Source organism: Aegilops tauschii, chromosome 4 (genome assembly GCF_002575655.3).
Source record: "Aegilops tauschii subsp. strangulata cultivar AL8/78 chromosome 4, Aet v6.0, whole genome shotgun sequence".
In the NCBI taxonomy this organism is placed as follows: domain Eukaryota; kingdom Viridiplantae; phylum Streptophyta; class Magnoliopsida; order Poales; family Poaceae; genus Aegilops; species Aegilops tauschii.
The window spans coordinates 3,083,204-3,109,820 of NC_053038.3; the positions used below are offsets into that span (position 1 = coordinate 3,083,204).

The 26,617-nt window shown below is 46.6% G+C and overlaps 2 protein-coding genes across 4 annotated transcripts in view; one reads left to right on the forward strand and one right to left on the reverse strand.

Annotated features, from left to right (window-relative positions):
- The first annotated feature begins 56 nt into the window (after positions 1 to 56).
- On the forward strand, positions 57 to 4,283 carry LOC109774313 (uncharacterized). Its single transcript, XM_020333036.4, has 2 exons — positions 57 to 3,609; positions 3,766 to 4,283. The coding sequence occupies exons 1-2, from the start codon at positions 75 to 77 to the stop codon at positions 4,116 to 4,118; spliced, it is 3,888 nt and encodes a 1,295-aa protein (XP_020188625.2). The 5' UTR covers positions 57 to 74; the 3' UTR covers positions 4,119 to 4,283.
- Positions 4,284 to 8,400: 4,117 nt separating this feature from the next.
- Positions 8,401 to 26,617, reverse strand: part of LOC109774312 (large ribosomal subunit protein uL1) — a 259,374-nt gene continuing 241,157 nt past the window's right edge. Inside the window, exons 1-12 of one of the 3 annotated variants that reach the window (XM_073496054.1) lie at positions 16,002 to 16,509; positions 14,513 to 15,233; positions 13,637 to 14,012; positions 13,232 to 13,281; positions 13,008 to 13,140; positions 12,736 to 12,850; positions 12,605 to 12,654; positions 12,408 to 12,508; positions 10,309 to 10,528; positions 9,608 to 9,773; positions 8,885 to 9,090; positions 8,401 to 8,688 (exon numbers count right to left, since the gene is read on the reverse strand). In XM_073496054.1, coding sequence (XP_073352155.1) covers positions 8,635 to 8,688; positions 8,885 to 9,090; positions 9,608 to 9,773; positions 10,309 to 10,528; positions 12,408 to 12,508; positions 12,605 to 12,654; positions 12,736 to 12,850; positions 13,008 to 13,140; positions 13,232 to 13,281; positions 13,637 to 14,012; positions 14,513 to 15,233; positions 16,002 to 16,272 — 2,463 coding nt within the window. In that variant the 5' untranslated portion in view covers positions 16,273 to 16,509 and the 3' untranslated portion in view covers positions 8,401 to 8,634. Of the gene's footprint in view, positions 8,689 to 8,884; positions 9,091 to 9,607; positions 9,774 to 10,308; positions 10,529 to 11,504; positions 11,572 to 11,626; positions 11,660 to 12,407; positions 12,509 to 12,604; positions 12,655 to 12,735; positions 12,851 to 13,007; positions 13,141 to 13,231; positions 13,282 to 13,636; positions 14,013 to 14,512; positions 15,234 to 16,001; positions 16,510 to 26,617 lie in introns of those variants that run through there. The other 2 variants (XM_020333035.4, XM_073496053.1) reach the window with 2 other exon arrangements.

Genomic DNA, 26,617 nt, shown 5'->3' on the forward strand with positions numbered 1-26,617 from the left:
GTGCACCTACATATATAAGAAGACTCCACGGATCAGTTTCACAGGCACAAAACCAAGAACCTACTCCAGCTGCCATGCGACTAGCCGCCATGGAGACCTCCCCTCGCCTTAAGCTCGTCTCGCTCGCTCTCCTACTAGCCTCGTTTCCCTTTCCCTGTGCCACGGCAGCGCTACCCCCTTCCCTCCTAGAAGAACAGGCCGGAGCCCTCCTCGCCTGGAAAGCTACCATACACAACCCCCCAGCCCAGCTCCGATCTTGGGGAAACACCACAACCCAGCCATGTGGCTGGTACGGCATCAAGTGTGGCAAGCAACAAGCGAGGCACCAAGAGCAAGAGGTGGTGATCACCGAGATCTCTCTCCGGGGGTTGTGGCTGAGAGCGAGGCTGGAGGACATCAACTTCACGGCGTTGCATACTCTCACGAGTATCCGACTACCCTACAATCAGATAAGAGGCCCCTTTCCACCCGCTTTAGCATCAAACTTGCCAAACCTCCGCCACCTCCTGCTCCAGGGGAATGGACTCTCCGGTCAAATACCGAGACAAATAAAACACCTGGAGAGTCTCGTTGGGTTGGACTTGTCAAACAACCACTTGTCTGGTCCTATACCCATTGAACTAGGCTACCTAAACAAGTTGAAAATGTTAGATCTTTCCACCAACAACCTCACAGGCCCAATTCCAAGAAGTCTAGGGAATTGCAGTAAGCTCACCATCTTGTACCTTGATGGTAATCAGTTATCTGGACATCTTCCTCGAGAACTAGGTTACATCGTGAAACTACAGAAGTTAGCACTTAGCAGCAACAAACTCATGGGTTCCATCCCCAATACCTTTGGGAGTTTGATTAACATCACTGGATTGTACCTATGGGATAACCAACTATCCGGACATGTTCCTCCAGAACTAAGTTCCTTGGTGAATCTGGAAGACTTGGAACTTGCCAAAAACAGACTCACGGGTTCCATCCCTGGTTCCTTTGGAAATTTGACCAAGCTCACTACCTTGTATCTTTATGGTAACCAGTTCTCTGGACATGTTCCTCCAGAACTAGGTTCCCTTGTGAATTTGCAAGTGTTGTCGCTTCACAACAACCAATTAATCGGTTTCATCCCCAATACCTTTGGAAACCTGATCAATCTCACTGCCTTGTACCTATATCATAACCAATTATCCGGGCATATTCCTCAAGAACTAGGTTCCCTAGTAAATCTAGAATTGTTGGATCTTAGCAACAACACACTCATGGGATCCATCCCCAATACCTTTGTAAATTTGACCAAAATCACTACCTTGTCCCTATATGATAACCAACTCTCCGGACATGTTCCTCGAGCACTAGGTTTCTTGGTGAATTTTGAACTTTTGTTGCTTCAAAAAAACCAACTCACGGGTTCCATTCCCGATACCTTTGGAAATTTGAACAAGCTCACTACCTTGTACCTTTTCCGTAACCAACTCTCTGGATATGTTCCTAAAGAATTAGGTTCCTTGGTGAGTCTAGAAGACTTGCAACTTTACAAAAATAAACTCTTGGGTTCCATCCCCAATACATTTGGAAATTTGACCAAGCTCACTACGTTGTACCTATATGATAACCAACTTTCCGGGCATGTTCCCCGAGAACTAGGGTGCTTGGTGAATCTAGAAGACTTGGAACTTCATAGAAATAAACTCTTTGGTTCCATCCCCAATGCCTTGGGAAACTTGACCAAACTTACTACCTTGAACCTAGGGGGAAACCAACTTTCAGGGGGCATTCCTCAAGAACTAGGCTACTTGGTGAATCTAGAAGACTTGGAACTTGACAAAAACAAACTCATGGGTTGCATCCCCAATACCTTTGGAAATATGACAAAGCTCAATACCTTATTCCTTGATGATAACCAATTCTCCGGACATGTTCCACAAGAAATTGGCACCTTAATGGATCTCAAATATATACAATTTGATGGTAACAATCTCTCTGGTCCCTTGCCACCAAGCTTGTGTGTTGGCGGCATGCTCAAGACATTGATCGCATTTGACAACAATCTCAATGGGCCTTTGCCGTCAAGTTTGATAAACTGCAGAAGCCTAGTTAGAGTTCGTCTTGAAAGGAATCAGATAGAAGGAGATATTTCTAAGATGGGGATTTATCCAAATCTTGTCTACATGGATATGAGATCAAACAACCTGTTTGGTCAACTATCTTTTCTCTGGGGTGATTGCCATAATCTTCAGATGCTACGAATTTCAAACAACAACCTTACGGGGGAAATACCCGCAAGTATGGGGCAACTATCTCAACTAGGGTTACTTGATCTTTCATCAAACAAGCTTGAAGGAGAGATTCCAAGTGCACTAGGAAATCTGAAAAAATTATTCAACTTGAGCCTCGCGGACAATTTGTTGCATGGAAGTATTCCGCAAGAAATTGGAGCACTATCCAGTCTGGAATTACTGGATTTGTCATCAAATAACCTAAATGGTTTGGTACAATATTCAATTGAGCATTGTTTGAAACTTCGCCTTTTAAAGCTGAATCACAATAACTTCATTGGAAACATCCATGCCGAGCTAGGGTCATTGCGCAATTTATACGAATTGGATTTAAGTGACAATTCATTTATTGGGGCAATACCAAGCCAACTTAGTGGTTTGAGCATGCTAGAAAATCTGAATCTTTCACATAATGAACTAAATGGCTCCATCCCATCATCATTTCAGAGTATGGAAAGCTTGACATCCATTGATGTATCTTATAATGAATTGGAAGGGCCAGTCCCGAACAGTAAGCTCTTCCAACAAGCTCCAAACCAGCGGTTCATGCATAATAAGATGCTATGTGGTGTGGTGAATGGATTACCCCCTTGCAATAGTGTAACTCAGAGCAGAGGCAAGTGGAAAGGATACAAAATACTTGTACTAGCTCCTGTTCTGGCTCTGATATGTCTTATTCTTATTGTGATGATATTGATGTTCTGGCGTGAAAGAAAGAAAACCAAGGAAACCAACAATGATAAAGTAACACAAGAAAAAGTCTTCTCTATTTGGAGTTTTGATGGGGCAAATGTGTTCAAGCAAATAGTTGAAGCAACCAACCATTTTAGCGAGATGCATTGCATAGGAACCGGGGGATATGGATCTGTCTATAAAGCTATACTTGCAACAGGCGAAATATTTGCAGTGAAGAAGATACACATGATAGAAGATGAGTGTTGCATGAACAAGCAGTTGTTCAATCGTGAAGTTGAGGCATTGGTGCAGATTCGTCATCGAAACATCGTACAACTTTTAGGTTATTGTTCCTCTAGCCAAGGCAGGTTCCTTATCTATGAATATATGGAGAGAGGAGACTTGGCAAAAATGTTGAAGGACAATGAAAGGGCAATTGAATTGGATTGGAGAAGGCGGATATGTATTGTATTGGATGTGGTTCATGCTTTGGCATACATGCACCATGACTGTTCATCAACAATAGTCCATAGAGACATAACAAGCAACAATATTTTGCTTGATCAAGAATTTAGAGCCTGCATCTCTGACTTTGGTACGGCTAAAATACTCAATATTTATGGCCAAAATCTCACAAGGCTAGCTGGGACGAAAGGCTACCTTGCCCCAGGTAAACAAAACTACAAACCTTATCTACCTTTTTTTTGCAGTTTTGGCAAAAAAAAAAATGTGTACATAGATGGAAAGATTGATGTAATCAAAGGACTGATGGACTTTGAAATTCTCAGTTGTAACATATGCACTAATTTATTTGTATTAATTGCAGAGCTGGCATATACAGAAAACGTGACGGAGAAATGTGATGTATACAGCTTCGGAGTGCTCGTTTTGGAGCTATTTATGGGATCTCATCCAGGCGATTTGCTCTCATCCCTCTCGTTGACCACCAAGAACAATTTTGTGTGCATGAAGGATCTGCTGGACTCCAGGCTTGCCCTCCCGGATGCTGAATCCGCCATAGAAATATACTGCATGCTCAGTGTCGCAGTTCGGTGCCTGGAGCCGCTTCCATCCCGCAGGCCAACGGCACGACGTGCCAGCGACGAGCTATCTACGATTAAAGCTTGTGAAGATCGTGCTGATTATTTGCACGCCGGCATCACCTTTCCTGTGATGTAGTGCATGTGGCTATGGATGATTAATTTGTATCATGTGGTTTCTTCTCTGCTACCTACCTAGCTACTTGGTTAAAAAGTGTTGTTTCCTCTGTAACTGATACCAAAGGTAACATATTATGGTGTATATGGAGCTAGCAAACATGTACTACTGTAAAAAAATTCAAACATGTACTATTGTATCATTGTGCGAAGAGACAATGCACTACTGCAAAACTAGTCTGCACTAACGGGTCCATAAGTAATTTGGTCGTGGATAAATCTGTCATGTCGAACGACGACGATCATTTTCCTCCTTTGGGGAGTAGCATATATACCTACTAACCTGCTACTACTGAAAACCTAAAGAAAGGAGATTGAGGACTTACATAAAGGAGTTGGGCTTCCTGTCATGTGTGTCACCATCGACCCCTCATGCTCGGCGCGTCATCTCTCCCTTGCGCTCCAGTCCAGTGGGCAACATGGTCGCGACGTGGTCGATGAGTTTGACGGAGTCACGTGCACCGTCCCATCGATGCGCACCAGCGAACTGGCCAGACGCCAGGGTTTATGGCGAACATCCATTCTCTCTTCTGCCGCCGGTGAGAATGGGCTAGGCTTTGTCCGGCTTACTGGTTTTTGTCTTTTTTGGGGGCTATCCCGAATTTTCAAACACTTTTCTCGGCTTTAAAAGGATTTATGGTTATGTTGTGTGTGCTTTAAAGCCATATAGATGCTCAAAATTTCTATGAACAATAATATTTAAGTTGAAGGGAAATTTGGTCTGGGATATTCTATTTATGTGGTATTAGTTTTGATGTTACTCCCTCTGTAATAAACTAAAACTAATACTAGTACGTGCAATGCACGTCTTATAATCATGGAGTGATTTGGTAAAAGAAAAGGGTCATACATGCATATATGCAAGGTAAAAAAATACTATTAATATAAGAATGCAGAATATACTTTTTTTTGTTGTTTCAGAAATATGCCGAATGTAAGTTTTTCCTTTTGAGAAACTTGCCGAGTTTAAGTATTGTTTTTTTTAGCAAAGAGTGTAAGTAAGTATTGCTGAGGTAGCAAATAGTGTGGAAGCCCAGCCTCATGACACGGAGAAGAATTTGCAAATTCTGCTTTGGGCTCAGCACGTCCTCCACTCAATCTGCAACATGCCCCAAGATGTATCACGTATTGGGCCTTTTTTCTGGTTGAGTTGGACTCCTTGCCAGACTCGGATTCGGACTCGGACTCGGACTCGGATTCACCCAGGCCGGCCGCTTATATATACAGCGGTCCACACGCGCGACACCAAAGAGCCGGAGATCGATCGAGGAACCACACCATCCAATCCAACTCGAAGAAGCGCGCGAGATCGATCTCGGTCGGCGTCCATGGCGGCGGAGCCCTACCCCTACGACGAGCTGATCATGGAGCCGGCCGAGCCGTGGCCCTACCCCTACGACGAGCTGATCATGGAGCCGGCCGAGCCGTGGCCCTACCCCTACGACGAGCTGATCATGGAGCCGGCCGAGCCGTGGCCCTACCCCTACCCCTACGACGAGCTGGTCGTCATGGGGCCGGAGCCCGAAGAGCCATTCCCTTTCTCCGATGACGTCTGGTGGAGGCAGTTGGAGGAGAAGGGCGGCCAGCCGTGGTCACAGTCCCAAGAAGAAGAGTTCCGGGAGCTGTTCCCCATCCCGCTCCAAGAAGAAGAGTTCCGGGAGCTGTTCCCCATCCCGCTCCCCGACGACGACGACGACGACAACCCTGCTGCTGCTGCTCCGGGTCAACCCGCTCCTCGGGCCCCGGCGTGGTGGCTTCCTCTGCCGCCGGCTGCGGCCGACGCCCACCAGCTCCCGCAACCGCCGCCGCCGGAGGAGCAGGGTCATGCCGTCTTTGATGCTGCTCCGCCGCAGGCGTGGGTTCCTCTGCCACCGGCTGCGGCCGGCGCCCACCAGCTCCCGCAACCGCCGCCGCCGGAGGAGCAGGGCCATGCCGTCTTTGATGCTGCTCCGCCGCAGGCGTGGGTTCCTCAGCCGCCGGCTGCGGCCGACGCCCACCAGCTCCCACAGCCGCTGCCGCCGGAGGAGGCCGGTTATGATGTCTTGGACGACCAGTGGATGATGCAAGAGGGCGGCGACGGCGAACCGTATCATTTCCTGCAGCCTCTGTCGCCGGTGGAGGAGGGTCGTCATGACGTCTTGGACGGACAGTGGATGCAAGAGGGAGACGACGACGGCGAGCCGTGGTCCCAGCTGTACTTGGCCCCGCCGCCGCCGGACGACCAGTGGATGCAGCAGCTGCTCGACTAGGACTAGGAGTACCAACATGATCACTATCCGATCGACCGCCGTCCAGTCTAATTACAGTTATCTTCTCTAGCATCGTAATGTAATACTCCAAGCTCTTATTGTTACGAAATCAGTTGAGTATTATGAATTAACGATGATCCAACAATACTTGATCGGGGATATATGATTTTTGGTTCTTGTCGGTGGATATTGCAAGATGATGATTGATGTGTACTACTATCTGATTTGCTGTTTTTTGACCGAACATGTCCACGGTGACTCATTTTTTAATAAATTTTCAAGGTTTAGAAAAGTAAGTAGATTTCAAAAATTGGTTTAGAAAAGTGCTGTACAACACAAAGGCACAAACTTAGCAACGCCGACGCAGATTTTCACTAGACTACAACTTGGAGCGGAGCGCCCGCCATGGGAGGCAGCCCTCGCCTAGCGCCGGATCACCGACCGACCGACGCCAATCCAAGGTATGCCATATTACCATTACAAAATTAAACCACTGTGAGCTACTCCCTCCGTCCCGTAATATAAGAGCGTTTTTTACACTACATTAGTGTTAAAAACGCTCTTATATTGTGGGACGGAGGGAGTAGTATAAAAAATCGTCATCATACTAAAAAAAATTAACTACATCTATTACAAATAATTAAATTGGATTAAAATTTTTCAAGCAAAGGGGTCACACGGCCCCGATTTTCTTTGGGATTAATTGGATCAATGAGGTTGGCTTTTAGTTTATATTACCAGGGTATAGATTTTAAACCTGAAAGATTATTAGATTTGATTCCATAAAAATCATTACAGGACTTCCTCTACATTTTATCTTCATTTGAGTTTAGTATTCTACTATTCTTATAGTTTGTCTTAGGTGATCGTATGCGCATTCACTCACATCACTGCAAATTCAACATCTTTGGATTCCTGTAAAATTAATAGTTACGATATGAATGTGTTGCCTTAGGTCAGCTGGTTGACATTGCTCTTGAATGTGCCCTGAATTGGAGCCCAAGATGCGGAAATCCAATTTGGCTCCCGGCAGCACGTGCTCTTGCGCGCGGAAATGATTTTTGAAGTGTCAAGAAAATCCCAACAAACTTTTTATGTATTCATAGTCACATTCAAATGCTACCTGCAAAGTTTCAGGCAAAAAGGGTTAAACATTTTGGCCTGTGCCAAAATAAAATAAAAAATGAGACACCAAATGTTAACCCAAAATGTCACCCTAAAAATTTTTTTTTTCACCGCCGAAACACTATTGCTCCGTCTCGCATGAAAATTCTCAAGCTTGCTTGCGACACTAACACTGACATCCACACAAAAAATCTGAATTTTTGGAAACAATTTACAATTTTTTTACCGGTTACTGTTCACAATATGACCATAAATAGTGTCAGGAGGCCTGGGCAAAATGATCCATAGTCTCTACTCTCTAGAATGTTGCCCACTCATGACACAAGAGTAGTCTTCAATGATGTTCTTTCCACGCAGCATGGCTTAGTGTTCAGCATGACAACAAGTGCTCCGAAGACATTGAATAGCTGCCATAGGGCCATGAGGATCTTGTAATTCTTATATTAAGAACTTTGGTATGAATATCCTAAATCCTCCAGATTAAGATTAAAAATCCGCTGTTCCATGACAAAGGTTCGGCGTTCATCCTTTGTTGTTGCGGTATCAACAACTCCTATTAGTCAGGTTGTATCTGATTTGTTGTTGATCCCGCAATGCAAGTTGCTGAACCTCTCAAAACTAGTTAATTTGCATGCAATATCACACATCATTCGTATTGAGGATTTGAGAAATTTCAAAAATGCTGCTGCTAGCTAGGCAGAGGCTGAAGCAAACCAACAGCCGAAAGCATCAGGTTTTGCCAGCTCTGCTCCAACGGATCATCAAGTGTATCCAACAAGTTATTCTAACCCTATATACGGGTACATATCATATAGAAAGGCACGACGAAAAACAGATGCATCAGAGACCCGACAAACATACGAGGGTACAAAACATGCAACCACAACATTATATATAACAGGTACTGGAATGATCTTGATGAACATATTGTTCCATCAGAATCACAGCTCAGGGGAAACAGTAGTGGTCTTTCATCATCTTCATTAACCAGGACACGCGCAAAATTCGATAAAAACTACGACAAGTAGACATATTTAAGCTTGAACATAGTAAGGAGGTCCAGTACTGTAGGTAGCATTGATATAGGGCGGCAGGGGCACGAGCTTAGAACACCCGGACCGGCTTCCCCATGGTGCTCTTGATGTACAGACACCTCACCTGCAAATGCAAAGGAATAACCAATGTCATGTCATATCCTGTCTAACTTGAGTCTTTTGGGCAAAATCAATCACTTGCACTCGACGCGGGAGCAGATAGAACAGAAACTCAGAGGGTGCAAGGTTTCACTTGCACTCTGGCACGGGAGAAGACAAAACAGAAGCTCAAGAGGATACGAGGTCTGAACGGGACTCACGTTCTGCCAGTTCTTCTTGAGCAGGGAAACCAGGAAGTTGACGCTCATCTGGATGTTCTGCTGGATCTGCTTCTCCTCCATCGACAGGTTGCCCACCGCGACGCCCATGCACAGCACCTTCTTGAGCTGGAACTTGATTGTCGCTTTCGTCTCGTTCACCTTGGCTTCCAGAGACTCCTGGTGAGAAACCAGGGTCGGGAACTTTCCTGTAATGCCACCAGCACAAACGACTCAGTATGCATGATCAGAACAGGATGGTGAAGCCGTCTATGTTATGCACAACAAGGATGAAGTATGGAACTCTCATCAGATAGGGCACAGAATATTAGAACGCCATATAATGCAGTTATGCTCTAGAAAATGTCAGAATGTCGGACAATGGATTAGTTCTGCAAAAGCACATATGCAAATGAAAATTATATGGGTTGTCTGCAACTGTGCACGGCCATATGGATACGTATCCACCAGACAAAAGAGGCTTCTAATGCATCTCGAGACAAAGTGCAAGTAAACATGCTTAGAAGGTTCACCAAGAAAGTAATTGTTTACAGAAAAAATAAACCCATAAATATAACAATCAATAAGCCCAAGACAGAAGAGACATAAAAACACGCATCTACATGAAGACATGACCAAAGAAAGGGCATTCTACTTCTAACCACGAGAAGTAAACCAACCAGCTGTGAGACAAGTAAACTAACAGAGACAGATCAGAATACTTGCCTGCCTTGTTGAGACCAGGACCAAGGAGACGTGGAATCTGCTTGATGATAGCCTCCGAGGCCAAGAAAGCATGGTACTTCTTGGCAAGCCTCTTGACAAGCTTCTTGTTCTTGTTCATCTTCTTAAGAGCTTCAACATCCATGGAATCAAGACCAATCTTTTCAGCCTGCAATTAGGAGAATAAGCAAATGTAAATACTAAAAATAAACATAAGCTATGAGAAAGGCTGCAAGAACAATGATCCAGCTATCACTTCAGACTACAGTTCTTACATACAAATAGCATTCATGTGATGTAACAAAGTTAGTTGTCATATCAGCTACACAAAGGCGAAGGCATTCATTGTTGTTGGGTTCAAGTGAGCCCAATAAATTTAATCCCTTGTAGAATTACACTAGCTTAAGACTATACAACGATATAATAATAAAAGAAGATTCTAGAACAGGTCAACATTCCATGGCATGATGCCATAACGCATGTAAAGAGTAGATTGTAATCACAGCATCACACTACTATCAGCTTAAAGAGCCCACAATACTAGCGTGCAAGTAACATTCATTAGATGTAACAAAGTTATCAGCACAGCTCAAATTTCTCACGACCAAAGATTGCTCACGGCACGAACACAATAACACTACATCACCATCTATGTTACAGAGGAAATGGAGAACTGACTAGCAGTAGCAGTAAGAGGTACATACCTCTCCCACATGCTGGGCGTCACCGAGCATGCAGACCCTCATCTTGGGGCGAGGGACGTGGGGCAGCTTGACGGAGCCGCTGAAACGCTTGTCCTTTTGCGGGTCGTAGTTCTTGAGGCCGATCTGGAGCTCGACGGTCTCGGTGAACTTCCTGTTCTTCTCCTTGGCATCCGCCACCACCTGGGTGATGGCCTCCTTGAGTGCGTCGGTCGATAGCTTACTGCAAAGCAGAGCATATACAATGTCAAAAGAAGAGCATCTGAATGAAGCGCAAAACATCCCACGTCTAAACAGCGATTGCAACTACACTCTAAAGTTGCAACCAACCAACTGCTGACGAACCACCTGGCAAACGAACTTGAAATGAATGGACATACTTTAGCTATCGAAAGGTAACAGATATAGTACATGAGCAGCCTACCCTGCATCACACGGTAGCCACAAACCATGTTAATCCAAGAGGATCAGACTAAGAACTGATAGGAACCGAACCACCTCATGTTAATTGAGGCCACAAAGGAGAATAAACACCCAACTATTTACCAGAGCAGCAGTGGTAGATTCTTCTACAACTCATAGATGCAAACAGCAAACTGATCTACTCCAGACACGAAACCGGTAACGTCTCACAGTATGATCCAAGACAACTAGACGAAGAACCGCTACGTACGTACCAAACTCCAAATGTTAATTACCACCACAAAGGAGTATAAATAAGCCCCATCTATTTACCAGAAGAAGGATTGATTCTACACATCACAGATGCAAACAGGCAGCTGATTACTAATCGAGATACGGCAGATATGCCAACGTCTTAAAGTAAGAGACAGCACGGGAAGGGTGTCTGACGCGCCCGCAGCAGGGAGGTCGGCAGAGATCTTATCACAAAATCATGCATGTAAACCCCAGGTAACTAGACAACGGGACTGCTACCTAGCAAATCTCCGACAAGCGAATTCCTGCCACTCATCAGAACCATAGAACGCCGTTTATATTCATCAGAATTTCATTCGGTCAAAAAAAAAAAACGCGCGAGATTCGATCCATCTCGGTGTCCGCTCGAGCGAGGACCTCGCGGATCTCTGGTAGGCGCCGGTTCTCCCAGCACGAAATACATCCGACGGTCGCCCTCGCGGGGAGCCAATCAATCGATCGCACGGGGAAGCGGGGTATCGGCGGCGGGCGGGCGGTGTTACCTCATGGCTCGCCGCGGGGACGGACCGACTCACCGGGCGCCGGTTCACCTGCGGGGAAAGGGAGATAGAAACACGGTGAGATGTCCGGCGGCGGGGAGCGGACAAGGTGGAGAGGGGCCTACCTGGTGCGGCCTAGGGTTTGGGTTTGGGTTTGGGGAGGGGCGGCGCGGGGAGGAGGAGTGGCTGTGGCTCTCGTGGTCTGTGGAAGCCCCAGGCTTTGGGGCAGAGGGATGGCCTGGCAGGTGCGGCTGCTCCCTCGGTCGCTGCCGGCCGTTGGATTCGGCGCATGGATGGGGCCACGGCCGTCCGATCGTGGGCCGAGGCAACGTAGGATGTGGGCCGTGGGAAGGAAGGAGCTGGGGAGTAAGTTCGCCAGCCCAACGAAAAGGTGCGAAACGGCCAGCTCGAATTTGATTTTACTCTTCTTTTGAGGAATTCTTGTTCATAATCCAGTTTCAAACACTCAGGTTTGAACCGGGATTGTCTTCCCCCTTCGGCCTCGGCGACTCGACTCTTCGTCTTTGAAAATTTTGTCAAGTTGGCAGTTTCCAGCACATAATTGGACACAAGCAGCAACAACTTAACCCAACACCAGCAAGCGCTACATCATCGCAACAGAATGCCCATCATGATTGGGCAAAGCTTCTGACTTCGTTTCAAAACAAAGAACTTGGCTCATCGTTTGAACCAAACTCCAAACATCAACATGAACCAAACCAACAACCACGCGCGCAACATACTCGATTTCACAGCACAAATATGTCATGATAAAAAGCTAACGGGTCTCAGGAGCAGAAGCAGCATCTCAAGTTGTAGCAACATAATAACAACATAATACTCGGTTAATAAACAAGTTTGGGGGTCACCCAACTGCTACTACCATGTATGTACAGACACACATACCAGTACTCTATACTACTACCAAGTTCAAGTTGAAGAATCTCAAGACAACACAAAGCAAGGACTGGAAACTCTTCGTCGTCATCATCATCAGCGGCAGCTCCCTGCAGACAGACCCTGAGAGAGAGAGAGGGTGTCACGCCAGGGCGGCGGTCGATGGAGCCTGCCTCTGCTCCAGCTCGGGTCACGCAGCTTCACACCAGTGCGGCTTCAGCCAGACACAATAGGGCCTGGTGATCCAGTCCGGCAGCTGCACGTGGCAGTTCATCGTCATTAGTTTTCATCAAAAGGATATAGTGAAGAAGCGGAGCACAAAGATCACGGGACTAACCCAGGTCCTGGTCGTCGACCCACGTGCTGGATACCCCCACGCCATTCTCTTCTCTTGCAGCCCACGTGGCGCCACTCATGTTCCAAGGAGCCAGTGGCGGCAACACACGCCCCTCCTGCATCTCACGTATGCAAGGGGGAACAGCATTGCCAAGAACAAAGAAACCGGGCAAGGGGGCAAGGCGGCGACTAGCACTGCCATTGACCTCTCAGCTTCTTTTCATGTGATCATGGACTTCTGAGGCCCACGCAACTGTCTGCAGTTTACTCCACCGTCGAAGGAGTACGGTACCCCGCCTGCATCTCAATGTGCAGGGAGGAACAATACCGAGAAGCGCACGGGCATGACAGGATCAGGCGGATGACTAGCTCGGCCCGGCGCTTCTCGGCTCTTTCATGCCTGCTCCTGCCAGCCAGAAATGAGAAGGATATCTCATCCGATTTGAGTTGGAAGTTCGGCCCATGCTGGCAGGAGCAGGCACGCCCAGGCCCCTCACCGGGGCCGGGCTAAGCGTAGACTAGCTTCAGATTGTTGTTGGTGGTGTGTCTGCAAAAACATGGGGTGTGTCAAGACATAAGGAAACTCTGCAAGTACATAGTATACGATTCAATCTTATGAAAAAGCTGCATGCACACATTTGCCACTTTCCAACCTCATAGATACGAATTTATAGTGTATACTGCCTAGGTAACATTTCACATCTCCAAATACAGAAACTAAAATCATTAGAAAAATGTCTATCACTGAACACTGGAGGTAAAAAACAGAAGTTGGCTTGTTTAAGGAGAAGATTGTATGCCAAAAACATAAAAAGGAAGTAAAACAGTGATAGGCAGTCATGGCCATCAAAAGATTACTCTAGGAAATCAGCTCAGTACAAATGATAGGAAAAAACACAGACCTGTGCAAATGGTCGCATGGAATCCTGTGGATGTACAAATGTGACTCCTGGGCGTGAAGGCATGGCATATTGCTGGGAAGCATGCATGAAAACAGAAGACCTGACAGGAGCACCAGCTTGACCAGGACTGTAGGGTGGCATAACACCATCTGGAGGCCTGTAGCCAACTGCATTAGGTGATTGAGCCGGCGACCAGGGCCCAGGCATGTGCTGAGCCATTGGATGAGGCTGCTGCTGTTCAACAGGAACAGGAGACATTTGTGGTGACCCAAGCTGGGGGAACTCAGTGTTGTAGGTAACAGCAGGAGCATACAGAGGTTGAATGGTGTACGCGCCGCCATTGAATCCAAATCCAGGATCAAATCTTTGCATGTACCTGAAATGGCCATTCAGCGGTGAGCAAACTGGTCATGAAGTTCACAATCAAAAGGATATGTGTGTCCTTGTAATGAAAATGAGAACATGTGATTAAAAAGGCTAAGAACCATGGCATGTACTATATGCACTTGTGTAGAGTAACATTAACAAGTGTCTGAAACAGTAAGATTGAATTCATCTTTTATCAAAATACACATGGAATATTTTGATGTGATTTCTAACCACCACCCCCCCCCCCCTGCTTTAAAAAATTCTGACATTACACCCTATTCTTTACATGTTTCGCATGCATTTTCTCTAATCATCAGCAATCAAATACATATGACAGATCAATAGAACTTAGCCACATGCTTTGGTGGTTTATGGAGGGTAGTGTTATCAGGAAAAATTAATCAGCGGCGAAAGATCAATAGAACAGATCAGGTGTTCTTTATTACGACACATGAAACCCCAGATGAGATTTAGCAACAAAAAGAAACTGTGTTATGTGGAGCAAACCTGTCATAGCTTCTGTCATAATCAGGATCCTTGCGATCAGAGTCACGGTCTCGAAATATCGCCACCCTATTGCCTTGCCTGCCCCTATTGACTGGAGGCTCCTTGTCAATCCTGCTTCTATTATTTGATCTGCTGCTAGATGCGGTGCTAGTCAAACTCCTTTCAAGGGTAGCTTCAGTCAATTCACCGAACCTGGTGTTTGAGTTCAACTCCAAGGAAGTGGACCTATGTAGGGTGTTGGGCAAAACCACTTCATCAGCTGGTCTTCCATCAACCGGACTAGTGCTACCACTACTGCTGTTAAATATGCGAGCACGTGCCCTGTTGTATTCCTCTTTCCTCTCCTCGACGCTTTTCTGAAGGTTGCCTCTGTTAGAGTTGGCACCTGCGCCTGCACCGCCATGGTGATTCTTCTGAGGCCTTTGCTTAATAGCTACTTTGGTGGCCACAGCGCTGCTCTCTTCTTGAGGGAGATTAACTGGAATATCAGCTAGGCGGACAGCAGGCAATCGGCACTCGGCCGACGTTTTGCGAAGGATGATCCGCGAACTGGTGCCATCAGGCAGGCTGTTATCCGGCAGGGCGATTGATATCAGGAAATAATGCTGTGCCAGACGGTGCGCAGCGAGACGCAGGTACGAAGTCGGAAGACCCTGGAACTCAAACTGCGTCTGTCCAGGGTCACGAAGGAACTTGAGAATGTCTTGCTCCATCCGCAGCACTGCAATGAGAGATAAGATTTCAATCAATGAGACAAGATGTTCAAGCAATGTTCAACTTTCCATATTTAGGAATATAATCACATAGTCACATAGTAAGACAAGATGCAGAAACATGATGCAACACAGCAGGTTAAAGGGGGAAAATCCGATCAACGTAAAGCAACTGCCTATGAAACAATTCAGAGCGTTTAAATGTTTTCAATAGCTGCCATGATGATACTTGAGCAACCCAGACGAACACACAAGTTATCCGCTAGCTTAGCACAAAGTCTTACACATCGTTTTCATGTCCAGGAGTAAGTACAAAATCGCCACACAATTTGTCAATATGCAGTTCGGAGCTATGTCGCGTTGTGATGCTCCGCAGCGTGTTCCCAGGCATCCAGCAGGAACACATGGCGTGCCTCGGCACACCAGAATACAAGCCAGCGCCACCAATGGATGCACATGACCTGACGCACGCGGCTCAAATCAACTAGGCGTGGGCAAACTACTTGTCCTGCACAAGTACCTGCAATCCTATCACCTGGAACGACAAACCACAGAGGTAGCACTGGCTATGGATGCACCTGACCTTTTACCTACTGCACACTGCTCAAAACAAGGAGGTGAGAATTTTGCACGCTCCCCAAATTCCTCGCCGTGCGCAAGCGCCTGAAATTCTACCCGGAAGCTAGCTCGCTAGTTAGCAAGCGCGACTCGCAGCAACCAAAACTAACTAGGGAGCAGACACAGAGAAACGACCAAGGCCGCTGGAGCGCACGTACCTTGGAGGCGCTCGCGGGGCTTCTCGAGGGCCTCGCGGAGGAACTGGTCGACCTGCGCGGCCGGATCGTCGGCCCGCTGCTGCTGCCCCTCCTCCTGCTGCGCGTCCGCCTGGCGGTCGTCGGCGAGGTCGGGCGAGGAGGAGACCCTTCGCGCCGCGCCACCGGAGGAGGAGGAGAGGAGCAGGCGGCTCATGGCCCCGTCGAGGTCGGCCGTCTCCCACGAGTCGGGCGCCGCCGCAGCAGCAGCCGCCGCGACCGCGTCCTCCTCCATGCTTTGTTACCCCGATCCGCGCGCGGCTAGCTCGCGAACTAGAAGCCGGCGAGGCGGGGAGCGGGGGAAGCGCGAGCGGCCATCGGGGGTCGGGGATCGACGGCGAGATCTGGGGAGGGTTGCGCGCGGCGAGCTGGCTAGGGTTTGGTCCTCTCTGGCCTGGCCTGGCCTGGTCTGGTCTGGATTTGTGGGGAGGAAGAAGGGTCCAAGGGAATCTCATCTCATCTCATCTCATTCATCTAGCGGCACGCACGCGGGCACGGGAAGTTACCCTCCTGCCCCCCTCGCCCGCCCGTCTGACAGGGGGCGTTTCGGGGATTCGGTCGCCCGGGTCGGGCCCGGGCTCGTGGTGCACGTGCCGGCTCCGGTCGGGGTTGGTGTGGTGTGGTGCGGGTGTGCCTGCCGTACGCGGAGCGGTCTGCTCTCCATCACGCCCACGGCACGTTACGTGCGGTGCGTTGCCTTGGCCTTACGCGGGAGACATTCTCTCCCTCCATCGATCCCTTGCCTTGCCTGTGCACGCACGCACGCACGCACTTGGGGCCATCTAGATGCAAACCAAGGCTTTGGAAGAGATGGATCCAGCACTTCGCGAGCAACATCTAGGGTTTGACCATATTTTGCACCGTGGACGACTTGTATGATGAGCGATATTTTCACGCTTATCACACCATTGTTTAAACCCGGATTATTCCTTAGGGATTCATGAGGCGTAGCCGTTAAACGCCCGATGCCTTTGCCCGAATATTTATTCTTCTTGATAATCAAGGTAACCTCGCGAGACGGTACGGCCTGCGGTTGAACAACAACTTACTCCTGATGCACGCCTTGAACCGGTCAAGACGTAATTTAGACACACACACCCCCCACTTCATCGCATCGCAAGCACATCTTAACGGGTAGCACAAATTAACATGATGATGATCCCGAGCACAAAATATGGTTGTAAGAATCGAGACCTCATACGCATGTTTGTTTTAGTTCTAGTGTTTACACCCCTAGGGTTGTGAAGGTCTAGTTTAAAAACCCGGAATTTATATTGTATTAAAGAAAGTTTACATGCATGAAAAGATAGGTTTGTGAGATAATAAAGAGGAATTTATTGTACTACTGCAACCCATCATAAGCAAATTTATCATATATTGCAACACCCTTCCAGAATCACACACATGTGCGAAAAAGGGTGGGCACCATAGAACAACACCATAATAACATGCAACTCAAATCAACCATAGCATATCACAATTAACACATAGATCAAAAAGAAACTACTCAGACATAATAGCGATGAAAGAAATCATTGGTAAATAATTTACCTGAAATCTAAAAAGTGCGCGCGCGCTTGTTGGAGAGGATGAGCGGCCGCTCGGTCACTCGCATGCATGCATGCATGCATACATGTGTTTGTCTGGTAGTGCATGTGATTACTGGCATTAAATGCGGTCAGACTTGTAACCTGTGAAGGACAAAACGGATCCACGTGTATTTGTTTCGGGTTTTCAAATTTTTAAAAAGTCATATCTTTCAAACCATGTGTCGGAATTCAGATCCGTCTTCACCGTTGGATTCCTCGTGACGAGATCTTTGAAAGTAGATCCCGCATGTGTTTGTTTTGTTGAAATTTTTTCGATGCCAACTTTCATGCTATATGGTGCAACTTTAGTACTGCATTGTGCAACTTTAGTACTACATTATGCAACTTTTTCAAAAACCAATTTTTGGATCTGCGTGATTCAACTTCCATAAGGTTGTAGTCTAGCAACCATGAAAACTTTGATGTGCAATTAGTCTACTGTCCCGACCAACTACCTAGTAGTCGTTGTGCAACTCTCCTCCCTATTCGTGGATGCGTAGTTTTTCACTGTTGGCACACCCTACCCTCACCCCTGCAAGCGATATGTGCAACTTAGTCTAATGTTCAAGCCAACTGCCTTTTAGTCAATGTGCAACTCCTTCCCCTCCCTATTTGTGGACATGTATTTTCAGTTGGCGGAGGCAACAGATAGAGTTGCATATAGTCTACTACACTAGTAGAAAAAGGATCAAATGTCAAGCACATTAGTGTCGGTTTGCTTTTGAGCCGGCACTAATGTGTGCATTAGTGTCGGTTCCAACGGTTAGCCGGCCGCTTTCATTAGTACCGGTTCGTGGCCGACCTTTAGCACCGGTTCGTGCCACGGACCGGTACTAAAGTGAGTGGTGGCAGGATGTTGTCAGTCCGGGGCCCATCCAGCACCTTTAGTACCGGTTCGTGGCACGAACCGGTGCTAAAGGTCGTCCTACATAAACCCTTCGTCCACCCGAGCTCGCTCCGTTCTTCCCCTTTTCCCTCTCCTCTCTGTTCTTCCCCTCTTCCTCTCGAGCTCATCACACATTTTGCCCAAAATTTGTCAAGATTTGAAGGCCCCCATCCATTCAAATGATCACAAAGGTTAGCAACTTTGTCCTTTCATCTCTCATTGCTAGATTAGCTCTTGCAATGCTTTGTATAGTGATTAATTTATGAGTTTAGTAATTTGGGAGGAAATATATGTGCTAGTATTTGATTTATATGCAATTTGAGGTCAAAAATAACACTTAGTTTGCATATGTAGATGTGGTTTACTTAGTGCCTTCTAAATCTCCGTAGTAACCACAGTCGATCGCCCGCACCGTTCCGTCGCCAGCACCACCTTGTGGTGAGCCTCTTGTTCATGAATGTTTTAGTTACCAAATTGATGTTTGTGTGATTTGGATATATAGTTACTCGTATAATTATCTTACTCGTACGTTGTTTGTTATACATAGTGCCATGGTTTTGATATCCGTCCCCGTCGGCCCTCGTCCTTGTTATGATTCGGATGTGGTATATTCTCTTTTAAAACTAGTTGTTGCATTTCGTGTTTATGACAAATTATGCCCGTCAAGTTGACATAGATATTTTTGTCTAGGAGGTTTGTGAACCGGAAATTCCAACCGACCCTATTGTCGAGAGGTTAAATTTAGTTGAAAGAGAAAGCGAGTATTTGAAAGAAAAATTAAAAATAATTGAGGGGGAGAAGATGGAATTGGAGTTGCATGTTGCCGATGTCCTCGATGATCACAAGATCAAGATGGAGAAAATGCGCTTGAAGATTAGAAAGATTAGAAAATATGCCATTGATAGTGAGGCTTGGTATCATTATGTTGTTGGATCAATTGTTACCTTAGTTGCGATCTTGATCGCATTTGTTGTTGCATTTAAATTCTTTAGTTATAGAGTTATTTGTTTGTTGCATTTAAGTCTTGTATGAACTTGTATTAATTTGGTTTTTTCGGTGTTGTGTAATGAAGATGAGCTGACAATGGATGTACGATGATCGATGCTCTCCCGAGTTCATTAATGGCGTGCAAACTTTTCTGCTTGCGGCTGAGGCAAACAAGCGGGCGGATGGTTTTATGCCTTGTCCATGTTTAGTCTGTAAGAATGATCACAATCACTCTACATCAAGAACCATTCACGTCCACCTGTTTAAGTCCGGTTTCATGCCCCACTATAATGTTTGGACCAAGCACGGAGAAAGAGGGGTTATGATGGAAGACAATGAAGAAGAAGAGGACGACGACAGCTATCCTGGCCATGGGTTCCCTGAATACGATGATACAACAATGGGGGAAGAAGCTGAGCCGGCAATGCGGGAAGAAGCTGAAGAAGAGGCATCAGATGAGCTCGCTGATGATCTAGGTCGGGCCATTGCCGATGCAAAGAGAAACTGCACAAGTGATTTGGAGAAGAAGAAGTTGCAGCGCATGTTAGAGGATCACAAGAAATTGTTGTACCCGAATTGCGAAGCTGACAAGAAAAAGTTGGGCACCACACTGGAATTGCTGCAATGGAAGGCAGGGAATTGTGTATCTGACAAGGGATTTGGAAAGTTGCTGGTAATGATAAATAATATGCTTCCAAAGGACAACGAATTGCCCGAGAGTACGTACGAAGCAAAGAAGGTTGTCTGCCCTCTAGGGTTAGAGGTGCAGAAGATACATGCATGCCCTAATGACTGCATCCTCTACCGCGGTGAGTACGAGGATTTGAACGCTTGCCCGGTATGCGGTGCATTGCGCTATAAGATCAGGCACGATGACCCTGGTGATGTCGAGGGCGAGCGCCCCAGGAAGAAGATTCCTGCCAAGGTGATGTGGTATGCTCCTATAATACCACGGTTGAAACGTTTGTTCCAAAAAAAGAGCATGCCAAGGCAATGCGATGGCACAGAGAAGACCGTAAGAAAGACGGAAAGTTTAGAGTACCCGCTGACGGGTCGTAGTGGAGAAAAATCGAGAGAAAATACAGGAAGGAGTTTGCAGATGACGCAAGGAACGTATGGTTTGGTCTAAGCGCAGATGGCATTAATCCTTTTGGGGAGCAGAGCAGCAACCATAGCACCTGGCCTGTGACTCTATGTTTGTATAACCTTCCTCCTTGGTTGTGCATGAAGCGGAAGTTCATTATGATGCCAGTGCTCATCCAAGGCCCTAAGCAACCCGGCAACGACATTGATGTGTACCTAAGGCCATTAGTTGAAGAACTCTTACAGCTGTGGAATGGAACAGGTGTACATGCGTGGGATGAGCACATGGGGGAAGAATTTGACCTAAAGGCCTTGCTGTTCGTGACCATCAATGATTGGCCTGCTCTCAGTAACCTTTCAGGACAGACAAACAAGAGATACCGCGCATGCACGCACTGTTTGGATGATACCGACAGTATATATTTGGACAATTGTAGGAAGAATGTGTACCTGGGACATCGTCGATTTCTTCCGAGCAGGCATCCCGTAAGAAAGAAAGGCAAGCATTTCAAAGGTGAGGCGGATCACCGGACGAAGCCTCGCCACCGTACTGGTGCTGATGTGCATGATATGGTCAAGGATTTGAAGGTAGTCTTTGGAAAGGGTCCTGGCGGACAACCTGTTCCGGATGACGCTGACGGACGCGCACCCATGTGGAAGAAGAAATCTATATTTTGGGACCTGCCCTATTGGAAAGACCTAGAGGTCCGCTCTGCAATCGACGTGATGCACGTGACGAAGAATCTTTGCGTGACCCTGCTTGGCTTCTTGGGCGTGTATGGGAAGACAAACGATACACCTGAGGCACGGGAGGACTAGCAACGTATGCATGGAAAAGACGGCATACATCAGGGTCATGCCAGCTACGCTCTTACCAAAGAAGAGAAGGAAATCTTCTTTGAATGCCTGCTCAGTATTAAGGTACCGTCTGGCTTCTCGTCGAATATAAAGGGAATAATAAACATGGCAGGGAAAAAGTTCCAGAACCTAAAGTCTCATGACTGCCACGTGATTATGATGCAACTGCTTCCGGTTGCATTGAGGGGGCTTCTATCGGATAACGTTCCATTAGCCATTGTGAAGCTATGTGCATTCCTCAATGCAATCTCTCTGAAGGTAATCGATCCAGAAATCATACCAAGGTTAGAGAATGATTTGGTGCAATGTCTTGTCAGTTTCGAGTTGGTGTTCCCACCATCCTTCTTCAACATCATGACGCACGTCCTAGTTCACCTATGCGAAGAGATTAACGTTTTGGGTCATGTATTTCTACACAATATGTTCCCCTTTGAGATGTTCATGGGAGTCTTAAAGAAATATGTTCATAACCGTGCTAGGCCAGAAGGAAGCATCTCCAAGGGCCATGAAAATGAGTAGGTCATTGAGTTTTGTATTGACTTTATTCCTGACCTTAAGCCGATTGGTGTTCTTGAATCGCGGCATAAGGGCAGACTGGATGGAAAATGCACGCTAGGAGGGAATCAAAAAATATGTATGGACGGACATTCTCTCACTGAAGCACACTACACAGTTCTACAGAATTCCGCCTTGGTGGCTCCGTATATGGACGAACACAAGAATTTTCTACGCTCCAAACACCCGGAGCGGTCTGATGACTGGATTACACGTGAACAAACCAGGAGTTTCGCCGGCTGGTTGCAGACACGTACCATGCATGACGCCTCTATTGAAGATGACATGTACTCGCTGTCCCAGTTACCATCTTCGAATATAATGACTTTCAAAGGATACGAGATAAATGGTAATACATTTTACACGATCGCCCAAGATAAGAAGAGCACCAACCGAAACAGTGGTGTCCGCTTTGATGCAACAACCAAGACGGGAAAGAAAACATATTATGGTTACATAGAGGAGATATGGGAACTTGACTATGGACGTGGTTTGAAGGTCCCTTTGTTTCGGTGCAATTGGGTCAATATGACACGAGGCGGGGTAACGGAAGACCCGCAGTATGGAATGACAACAGTGGATCTCAACAATCTTGCGTATGCAGACGAACCATTCATCCTAGCTAATGATGTGGCACATGTTTTCTATGTGAAGGATATGTCTACCAAGCCGAGAAAAAGAAAAGAAAGGAAGCGAATGCATCATACGATGAGCCAAAGCGCCACATAGTTCTTTCTGGGAAGAGAAACATCATGGGAGTGGATGACAAGATAGACATGTCAGAAGATTGTGAAAAGTGTTATGAAATTGTTCCATTCATAGTGAATATTGACCCGAGCATCCAGTTAAATGATGAAGATTTTCCATGGCTACGGCGCAAAGGGACACACGCGAAGAAAAAGTTTCACACCCAAAGATCTGGGATGTGATCGGCTTCACTATCATCACTTTCTTCTGTGTTTCACACCCAGGAGGGAATCTCTGTAATAGTTAGGGTAGTTATGTGTTTTGGCATTTGAAACGCGAAGAAATTTTATGTGCAAACAAATTCTTTCATGCATTTACTGATTTTTTTCAGCTAAATGACCCTGAAATTGAAAAGCATTTCAAATAAACTCAGAAAAGGTTGAAAGTTGGCATGGTATCATAATTTCACCCACATAGCATGAGCAAAAAAGTAGAGAGGATTACCGCAAAAACTGGATGCACTTCGTGTATAAAATGGACAATCTCTTTTGAAGTATCAGGGTTTCGGACGAAAACTCATCCGTTACAAAGACATTTCATTTTTTAAGTAACCTAAGCATTACCAAATTGAATATAATGATAAAACACACTAATATTAAACATTAGAAAAAAGAATCACTGAAAAATCTATTTTCAAAGTTAAGTTATTCACAAACTAGTGATTCACACAAATTTCAAATAATTCGAAATGTAAACTATTCAAATTTGTAAACTATCGGCACTAATAGAAAGTTTGTAATTTTTTGTACCTAAAACAAAAATATTCACAAAGAAACTCTAAATACAGCAAAAAACAACTCAAAAATAAATAAAACAAAAATAAATAAAGCAAAAAAATAAGAAAATAAAGCAAAAAAATAAATAAAACAAAAATAAATTTTAGAATTAGTTTTAGTTAGATGAATTAGATTAATGTCAAATTGTTAAAATTTGCATATAGAATTTTAGTTATCACAATCCAATCATTTAAAAAATGTTACTCTTTGCGGGCATATAGTATTTGTTCTCGACGATGCCCGGCCCGCATCCTCGCCGTCGACCCGTTCGCGACGACGTCCGGCTGACCCATGTCCGGGATTGGGCTCCGCCGGGCTGGCACTGGGAGGTGCTACCTGGAGGGGCGCGCCGCTTGGTGAGGAACCCGGCCTCAGGTCCCGTCGTCGACCCTGATCTCCTTTGGTGGCGTTCGCGTGGGCCACATTCGGTGCAGAGGGAGCTGGCCCCGCCGGAGGTGGTGCGTCGTCGTGTCAGGGAGGAGGACGAGCACGTCCATCGCTACATGGCTGCTATGGACGTCAGGTTCTCTAATACCTGGCAGGTTCTTTGGGCAGATGACCGGAGATATGATCCTGTGATGGTTCCTTGTCTTTGGGTGTCCACCGCCCGCGCCCCAGGAACCGCGAGTGGCCTAGATTTTTCTATAGTATTCGATCTTTATTAGCTACCTAGCCAGTGATGTATTCGAGATTATATATTATTCGAGACGATTTATTCGAGATTATATATTATTCGAGATGATGCATATTATGTACTATATGATTCAGTTTTTCCTTATTGATTGCATCCATGCATTGTAATTTGAATACTAAATTATTTTATATTTCTTCTGTATTAGTTAAATAAAAGCTATGGCAGACAATACCGGCAGAGAGGGAGAAGAGGCCCTGTTCGAGATCATACGCAGCCCTAACAGGCTAGATGATCTGAATGAAGCAAATGACGGCTCCCAATATCTGAACAATACCGGGGAGGGTGATGATAAGATATTCGATCTCGACGACCGAGCTGATGAAGTCATGAACTATGATTATGATTATGATGACGCAGACAATGATTATGATGACGAATACACTGTTGATCTTGAAATAACAAAGACTACCGGCGAGGTATATTTATATAAGAAGGCATCTAGTGATCATCACATGTTTTTTTATTTGAAGATATATTAACGAATCGATCTTTCTTCTTTCAGCCCTCCGGATCGAGCAAATCTGCTTCTACAGACAGCAGGACAAAGCGCGGTCCGGGCAAAAAGTTGAAGGAGGGTGTAAAGTACAACATCGATTCCATCAAAGCTAGTGGCGAACCTCTCACGCCTAAGAACATTGCGAACAAGTTCGTTCGTCAGTGCGGAGTTGTTGTGAAGGACCAACTCCCGATCTCCATTCAAGAATGGAAAGAGCCAAAAACTAAACGCCCAGATGTTACTTGGGTCGACGACAGAGCAAAACAAAAGCTTTGGGAATCTCTGATGGAATATTTCACCCTACCAGATTATTTCACTGATGCAGATGTGCAGAAAGTCAAGGAAGCTGCTCTTAAGAAGATGGCAATTGCATTCAACACCCACAAGAAAACTGTATGGGCCAACTACCTCGCTGCAGAAAGGAAGACTCCAGAATTCAAGGGAACACTAGAGAAGCAAATAGAACACTGGCCCGCTTTCATGAAATTCAAGGAATCAAAATTATCTAAGGAACGGTCGAGAAAAAACAAGGCCAATGCCGCAAAAAAGACGCAGTTCCATAGGCTGGGTCCAGGTGGCTACGCGGTGGCAATGCCTAAGTGGGATAAGTCTGAGCAAGAGATGGAGGATGCAGGGGTCACTCCGGTTACTAGGAGCTGCCCCCCAGGTGCAGAACTTGGTTCTATGCGCATGGGGGGGCGTTGGACCCGAAGACAGGTCTGGTTTCGAAGAAGGCAAGTCTAAAAGGAGCAGAACAAAAGTTACTTGACGCAATAGAAGCTGCTCGAAAGGGGGTGTTCACGCCCAACAGAGAGAACGACGAGCTTACGTGCGCCCTGGGAAATCCTGAACACCCGGGAAGAACACGAGGCAAGGGCGTTATTCCCTGGTATGAGGGCTTTTCGGAATGGAACGACGACTACAGGACCCGTACAAGAAAGAAGATGGAGGACGAGAAGAAGAGGAAGCTGGAGGAGGAGCAGAGGAAGTAGGACGCGGAACGCCTTCAAGGCCTAGAAGCAAGGCGCGCGGACTTGGTACTCAAATTCCAGCAGCAGCAGCAGCAGATCGACTCACTTAGCCAGGAAAGGGGGTCTCAGCAGCGGCAGCGGCAAGCGGATGATCATCCAGCATTGGATAGCACCGTCCCATCCATGCCGAGAAGCAGCGTTGGTTCCGCCCTGGGCGACGCACTGCTGGATACATACCCCGTGGATGACATCATAGAGAACACTAACTGTGAGCTACACTTCAAAATGAAGAACATATCCATGAAGGTGGCGGACGCCGTTGCTTTTACAATTACCCCTGAAGCAACCTTCCATTGCGCCCCGATTCCAGCAGGCTATGCTAGTGTCTTGGTTGATGAGGTGGTGGACCCATATTCGGGGCTAGAGCTTGACATTCCTGGAGGTCACGACGAGCACACACTGGGAGAGGCCATACATCGTATCATCCTATGGAGAAAGGATTGCATCATCTTTCGAATTCCACCGACACCGCGTCTGCCGACTCCTCCTCGAAGTCCGCCACCGTGTCAGCAGACTCCCGCTCCTCCAAGTCCACGAACGCGTGAGCAGACTCCTGCTTCAAGTCCGGCACAGCGTCAGGCCACTCCTCCTGTTTCAAGTCCGACACTGTGTCAGGCCACACCTCCTGGTTCAAGTCCAGCACAGCGTCAGGCCACACCTCCTGCTTCAAGTCCGACACCGTGGCAGGCCACACCTCCTGCTTCAAGTCCGGCACAGCGTCAGGCCACTCCTCCTGCTCCAACTAAGCCACGTCAGCCGTCTCCGCCGCCTAAGCAATCGCAGAAGAGACACGCCGCAGCTATGGTGCGTAGCGGTACGAGTCGAGGTAGTACAGGCGGAGACAAGCGATATAAATATGGTCCAAGCAGCCTTGCTCA